We start from the raw sequence: 7,282 nt of genomic DNA on the forward strand, positions 1-7,282 counted from the left end.
CCACCACCTTGTGTGAATGCCACCGAGTTTTCACATTTCTATGAGTAAATCAGCTATTTATTCACAGAATCGTACAGTCTTAACATCTTTACGATGATGTTGCCAGGACTAGAGGGTGTGAGCTGTAGGGAGAGGTTGAGCAGGCTGGGTCTCTATTCCTTGGAGCACAGGAGGATGAGGGGTGATCCTATAGAGGTGTACAAAATCATGAGAGGAATAGATTGGGTAGATGCTCAGTATCTTGCCCAGAGTTGGGGAATCGAGGACCAGAGGACATAGGTTTTGTAAAGTTAAAAATGTGAATAACTTGTAAAATATAACATCAATATGAACGAAACTGTGATTAAACACACCACAAGACAATTGTGTGTAAGATGGTCCAAAAATTGTAGCACTATTGTGTACCATTTTGGCATAATTCAGGACATCACATGCACACAGACAAGATGAGTGTTTTAGTAATATACTAGAAAGTGGGGTTTTGTAAAATTTTAAATGTCTATATCATGTAAAATATAACATCAATCTGAACGACACTTGACACAGGACAATGGTGAGCAAGGTGGTATTTTAGTGCTATCGTGCACCGTTTTGGCCGAGTTCATATCATGATAAGCTGGCAAACAAACAAACACGCTCACTCACAGACAAGATGAGATTTACAATTGTTCCAAACCAATTAACCTACAAACCTGGACGTCTTTGGAGTGTGGCAGGAAACCGCATCACCCTGAGAAAACCCACACAGTCACAGGGAGAACGTGCAAACTCCGTACAGACAGCACCTGTAGTCAGGATGGAACCTGGGTCTCTGGCGCCGCGAGGCATCAACTCTACCGCTGCACCACCGTGCCGCTGAATTATACAGTGTAGTAATAATAACATGTGAGACACTTTGTGAGATTGTTTTGAAGAATTTGACAGAGGCTTTGACAGATTCTTGATTAGTTCAGGTGTCAGGGGTTATGGGGAGAATGGGGTTGAGAGGGAAAGATAGATCGGCCATGATTGAAGGGACGGAGTAGACTTGATGGGCCGAATGGCTTCATCCTGCTCCTGGAACATATGAAAGAAAGGATTACACTCACATTTTATTTTGAAAATCAGTACTTTATTGAGATGCGGCAACAGGTGAACAGAGTAATGGTACACGCTCCAAGTTATATGATTATTATTATTATACAGATTATTAAAATATTGCAAATATCAAGCATTGTGTATTAGACAATACACAATAGGTGCAGGAGTAGGCCATTCGGCCCTTCGAGCCAGCACCGCCATTCAATGTGATCATGGCTGATCATCCCCAATCAGTACCCCCTTCTCCCCATATCCCCTGACTCCACTATCTTTAGGAGCCCTATCTAGCTCTCTCTTGAAAGTATTAGCTTTCCCTTTGTCAACTTGAAGGAGGTTGTCCATGTGCTGCCATCATAACATGCTTGTCTAGCCTCCTGAGGTAAACACAGTGTTATAAGGTCATGCAGTAGGTGATAGGAGCAGAGCTAGGCCATTCGGCCCATCAAGTCTACTCCGCCATTCAATCACGGCTGATCTATCTCTCCATTCTCCTGCCTTCTCCACATAACCCCTGACACCCGCCCTAATCAAGAATCTATCTATCTCTGCGGTAAAAATATCAATTCACTTGGCCTCCACAGCCTTGTGTTGGAGTTACTGAAGCTGTATATATATGTCACCTGCTCCAAAACATAATTCAAATCAATAACAAACTAAATAGTAAATTGGAAGATTGAGGAATTACAGAACCCATAGAACTAACCACCATCGATGAACTCATCCTGAACATGGATGAGGGTTACTGATTTTGGAATGAAAAGGATTTGCACATCTGTTAGATTAAGTTGCTCATCACATGGAAATCAAGTGTTAAGACTCATTATCCCTGATCTTCAGACAAAAAGCACCCAGAAGATTGCACTGTACATTATTATTATGCATTTGCTTCACATAAATATTGCAAACCAGACAGAGACCAGAGCAGGGAACAGCAGAAGAGATAATTTAACTTGGTCACTCGCGTTGCAGAGGTCAGTATCACAACAGCTGACAGAGACTGTGGCTCCTGGGATAGTTTGCTGGATATTACATTCAGCAGGGGGAGCACATCCAGCGCTGTAACCCTTTACACCAGCTGGAAAAACAGAATGGTCAGTTAAATAATTTCTATATTCATAGTTCATGTTTCATTTTAGAGTGTTACAGCGTGGATACAGGCCCTTCAGCCCAACTTGCCCACACCGGCCAACATGTCCCAGCTACACTAGTCCCACCTGCCTGCGCTTGGTCCATATCCCCCAAACCTGTCTGATCCAAGTACCTGTCTAACTGTGTCTTAAACGTTGCGATAGCCCCTGCCTCAACTACCTCCTCTGGCAGCTTGTTCCATACACCCACCACCCTGTGTGTGAATGCCACTGAGTTTTCACATTTCTATGAGTAAATCAGCTATTTATTCACAGAATCGTACAGTCTTAACATCTTTACGATGATGTTGCCAGGACTAGAGGGTGTGAGCTATAGGGAGAGGTTGAGCAGGCTGGGTCTCTATTCCTTGGAGCACAGGAGGATGAGGGGTGATCCTATAGAGGTGTACAAAATCATGAGAGGAATAGATTGGGTAGATGCTCAGTCTCTTGCCCAGAGTTGGGGAATCGAGGACCAGAGGACATAGGTTTAAGGTGAAGGGGAAAAGATTTAATAGGAATCTGAGGGGTAACCTTTTCACACAGAGGGTGGTGGGTGCATGGAACAAGCTATATCTCTAAATAGAGGTGTGCATCTCAAATTCATTCGTACTTACCAGCCTCTACAACCACAAGGAAGCATCGCTCCCCGGCAGAGCAGTTAGCAGTATCACCCACGCATCTTTGAGTTGATCCTAAGCAGGAGTAACACCGCAAAGAGTTACCTGTACATTGAGAACAAAACAGAGGAGGTTGTGTGAGAGACACCTGCAGCTCGTTCTGCCGCTGCTCTGAAAACGAGCAACTCCTTTCAATAAACATAGAACAATACCGACACAAAATGCTGGAGTAACTCAGCGGGTCAGGCAGCCGCTCTGGAGACGAGGTACAGGTGATGTTTTGGTCGAGACCCTCCCAAATTTCAGCTGGTTGTACTGGTTTAAAAGTCGTCTTCTCGAGTCTCATTGTTTGTAACTCATTCTCACCTCGCCCACAGCTAACAATGGCCCGTTTCCTTTGTCATCTTTTCCTTCTTGCATACCCATCATTCATTTGTTGAATATCTCTCGATATCACCGTCTATCCCTCTTGTTTCCCTTTCCCCTGACCCTCAGTGTGAAGAAGGGCCTCAATAGACAATAGACAAAAGGTGCAGGAGTAGGCCATTCGGCCCTTCGAGCCATTCAATGTGATCATGGCTGATCATCCACAATCAGTACCCCGTTCTTGCCTTCTCCCCATATCGCTTGACTCCGCTACCTTTAAGAGCCCTATCTAGCTCTCTCTTGAAAGTATCCAGAGAACCGGCCTCCACCACCCTCTGAGGCAGAGAATTCCACAGACTCACAACTCTGTGTGAGAAAAAGTGTTTCCTCGTCTCCGTTCTAAATGGCTTATCCCTTATTCCTTATTCTTAAACTGTGGCCCCTGGTTCTGGAAACTGTGGCCCCTGGTTCTGGAGCGGAAACGTCAACTATTCCTTCTCTCCAGAAATGCTGCCTGTCCCGCTGCCACGTCAGCCCATTGGATTTCGGAGGAGTGGTCCATCTCGCTCCTCTATAATCTTTGCACTATCCTACACACTGCCAAAGTAGTATCTAAACTAGCTATATATGTATAGTTTTGGCTTTTGCACTATTATTGTTTGCTTCGTGTGTGTGTGTATGTGTGTGTGTGTACGTGTGTGTGTGTGTGTGTGTGTGTGTGTGCGAGTGTGTTTGCGAGTGTGTGTGCGAGTGTGTGTGCGTGTGTGTGGCAAGGAACTGCAGATGCTGGTTTACACTGAAGATAGGCATAACATGCTGGAGTAACTCAGTGGGACAGGCAGCATCTCTGGGGAGAAGGAAGAAGGGTCTCGACCTGAAACGTCACCATTACTTCTATCTGGGACATATAACAATAAAACACTCTGGACTTGACAATAACTAACTCCATATTCAGTAACAAACTCTCTACATGTGAACGAACACACAGCTAAATGTTTAACCAAGAATTCCAATCCCACTTGAGAATCTAAAATGCCTTTCCACAGTTAAACTAGAGGACAACAACATAGTTATATTTCCTTACCCGGAGAGGCACTGAGAATGAGACCAGCTACCAGGACCACAAGGTAATTCATCTTTGGATTTGAACAGCTGAGCTTCGAGGGCAAGAGAGAGAACTGGAAAAATTTCAAACAGAAGTCTTCAAATTCCCTGAAATCTGTAGAAGGATCCCAACTGGAAACGTCACCAGTCCGTGTTCTCCAGAGATGCTGCCCGACTCGCCGAGTTACGCCAGCACTCTGAGCCTTTATTGAAAATCCCTTGTGATTTTGACTATGGGATGGTCTTACAGAGGTAGGGGGAGGAGGCAAGGAAAAGATTGAGTTACTGATGACTGCATGATAGAGTAAACCTGAATTACTGGAAGAGATGACAATGGGACGATATTTACGAAAGAGATACGCACGAAATGCTGAATTTACCAAATTAGTCATCTGTGAAGAGAAGGAATCAAGGAAGTTGATGTGAGGAACTGGTAACGAACATCCCCCCCACTAAGTTCCGGAGTAACTCAGATGATCAGGCAACATCTGTGGAGTAACTCAGGTGGTCAGGCAACATCTGTGGAGTAACTCAGGTGGTCAGGCAACATCTGTGGAGTAACTCAGGTGATCAGGCAACATCTGTGGAGTATCTCAGGTGGTCAGGCAACATCTGTGGAGTATCTCAGGTGATCAGGCAATCTCTGTGGAGAACGTAGACTGGTGCCGTTTCCGGTCGGGTCACTTCTCCAGACTTTAGGGGACATGGCGATAGATTTGCTGCCTTTCCTACTTTTTCCCCAAATCCCTTGATTCCGTTCGGCCCTACAGCTAAATCTAATTCTCTCTTGAAGAGTTCAAATATTTATTTATTAAAGCAAACACAAATAAAACGCAGAAACTATCAATAAAGAAACAATACTAAGCAACTCTTACTCCCTTCTGCGTATAAGCGAGTTCGGTATTACAACTGAGCATGCTCAGGTCATAGGTCATTCGGGATTAACATTCGCCAGCTGAGCGACTGTACGGACCTGCGTATTAATTTCAATGCGATTCATAAATAAATGTATCTGTCAAATATGTCAGCAGTCGGCCACAGCGTACTGCAGGCTACACTAGTCCACAATTGTATCTATTTAAATTATTGACTCAATATAGCCCCAGCCCTGAAAAGGCAAAAATGCCTGGAACGAACCTGTCAATGGTCGAATCACTGGCATTAGCCTGAGTCACAGCCATTCAAATTTGATATTGATTGACATGAATTACAAGTTGTGAGGTCAACCAATTTGAGACAGTCCTTACATTCCTATCTAAACAACCTTCCTGGAATGAAGGAAACAAGGAGAATGTGCTGTGTGTGTGTGTGTGTGGGGGGGGGGGGGGGGGGGGGGGGGGGGGGGGGTTGGAAAGTTCAGATTGGATTCCAACAGGCTGGTTAAACTTCCAGGTGGGTTGTCTTAAATAAAGATGCTGTCGCTTTAACCTCTGGGGTTGGTTCAAGTCAAAGTCAATTTTATTCGTCACATGCACCCGAAGGTGCAGTGATATGAATTTGCCAGCAGCGATACACTTAAAAAGAACACACAATGAACAATAGAATATAACACAAACATCCACCACAGCATTCTTCACTGTGATGGAAGGCAACAAAGTTCAGTCAGTCCACCCGTGGTCGGGGCCATGAACCCTCTGTAGTCGCTGCTACAAACGGCCAGATGTACTGGCCCTCTTGTCGGGATGATCCAAACTCCGACGTCGGGACGGCCAAACACACTCCGCAGCTTGGAGCGCCCGACTCGGCACTTTCCTACCGGAGACCGCGGCGTCTGGATGTTATAGGCCGGCGGTCGGAGCTCTTCTCCGGCGATCCCCGGCAAGGGATCCCAGGCTCCAGATGGTAAATACACGCCTCGCCTGTGGCTAGAAGCTCCGCAGACCACAACCCCATGATGTCAAAGTCACCACGCCAGTGATCGGAGCACCCCTCTATGGTGACCCCCGGCAAGGGTTTCCCCCGGCTCTGCGATGGAAAGATCCATGCTGTGCCCGCTGCTGAAGTTCCAGGCCCTACTCCGGGAAAGGCTGCTCCAATCCAAGCTGTTAGGCTGCGAGGGAGGCAACATGGAAAAAAGTCGCCTCTCTGTGGAGTCTGTCAGGGAGTTGGGAGTCGGGTCCAGGTGACTGGGCAGTGACAATTATGAGGATTTGAAATGGCTCGACCCGAAATGTAACCTATCCATGTTCTCCAGAGATACTGCCTGACCCACTGAGTTCATAAGTGATAGGAGAAGAATTAGGCCATTTGGCCCATCAAGTCTACTCTGCCATTCAATCGTGGCTGACCTATCACTCCCTCCTAACCCCATTTCCCTGCCTTCTCCCCATAACCTCTGACACCAGTACTAATCAAGAATCTATCTGTGCCTTAAAATAGTAATATTAAACGGGAACTTGCCAGTTCGAAGTTTGATCTGTATTTTATGAGGAGTTACAATGAGGGATTACGTGAAGAACCCGCTCAGTGCGCAGGCGCGGCATACTTCCAAGCAGCGGTGTGGAATCACAGATAGACACAGTTATTTGAAGTAAACATAGTAAAGATCAAGGAGACATCAGTTTACTAGTTTGATCTATATAATGAGGGTGGGAGCGGAAGGCACGTAATCCCTCATCGTAACTCCTCATAAAATACAGATCAAACTTCGAACTGGTAAGTTCTCGTTTAATCTTACTATTTTACTTCGGAGTCACGTGAGTGATTCCGTGAAGACTTCAAAGGTCTGTGATTTCAAACCGTGTAACAGTTTTTATTTCACTCACTGCCGAAGTTCTTGAGGGAGGAAGTGTTATCGTAATCAACCAATGGATCTGTTTTTTTCAAGAAACAGAAAGGTATTTATTAACAATAACAAAAATAAATAGCTCCCCCGAGCTTAAATTAAATATTTGCAGTTTGTAATATTCTGTCTGCAAATAAGTCAGGCTTTATCAACGGTTTATTATAAAAACATTCTGAACGTCGTTTCCCTCGACCATCCTG

The 7,282-nt window shown here is 45.2% G+C and overlaps 1 protein-coding gene across 1 annotated transcript; it reads right to left on the reverse strand.

Moving 5' to 3' along the window:
- Positions 1–1,089: 1,089 nt before the first annotated feature.
- LOC129715613 (prostate stem cell antigen-like) lies at positions 1,090–4,524 on the reverse strand. Its single transcript, XM_055665485.1, has 3 exons — positions 4,278–4,524; positions 2,825–2,932; positions 1,090–2,155 (listed from the first exon to the last, which is right to left on the reverse strand). The coding sequence occupies exons 1-3, from the start codon at positions 4,327–4,329 to the stop codon at positions 1,968–1,970; spliced, it is 348 nt and encodes a 115-aa protein (XP_055521460.1). The 5' UTR covers positions 4,330–4,524; the 3' UTR covers positions 1,090–1,967.
- Positions 4,525–7,282: the final 2,758 nt, after the last annotated feature.

This window comes from Leucoraja erinacea, unplaced genomic scaffold (genome assembly GCF_028641065.1).
Source record: "Leucoraja erinacea ecotype New England unplaced genomic scaffold, Leri_hhj_1 Leri_127S, whole genome shotgun sequence".
NCBI lineage: Eukaryota > Metazoa > Chordata > Chondrichthyes > Rajiformes > Rajidae > Leucoraja > Leucoraja erinaceus.

What these genes read in the sequence shown, in the direction of transcription:
- LOC129715613 (XM_055665485.1), bottom strand. Translation starts at nt 4,329, where the DNA reads ATGAATTACCTTGTGGTCCTGGTAGCTGGTCTCATTCTCAGTGCCTCT. An exon ending in CATTCTCAGTGCCTCTCCGG is followed by an intron (nt 2,933 to 4,277) that starts GTAAGGAAATAT and finishes CTCAATGTACAG; the next exon opens with GTAACTCTTTGCGGTGTTAC. An exon ending in CCTTGTGGTTGTAGAGGCTG is followed by an intron (nt 2,156 to 2,824) that starts GTAAGTACGAAT and finishes CTGTTTTTCCAG; the next exon opens with CTGGTGTAAAGGGTTACAGC.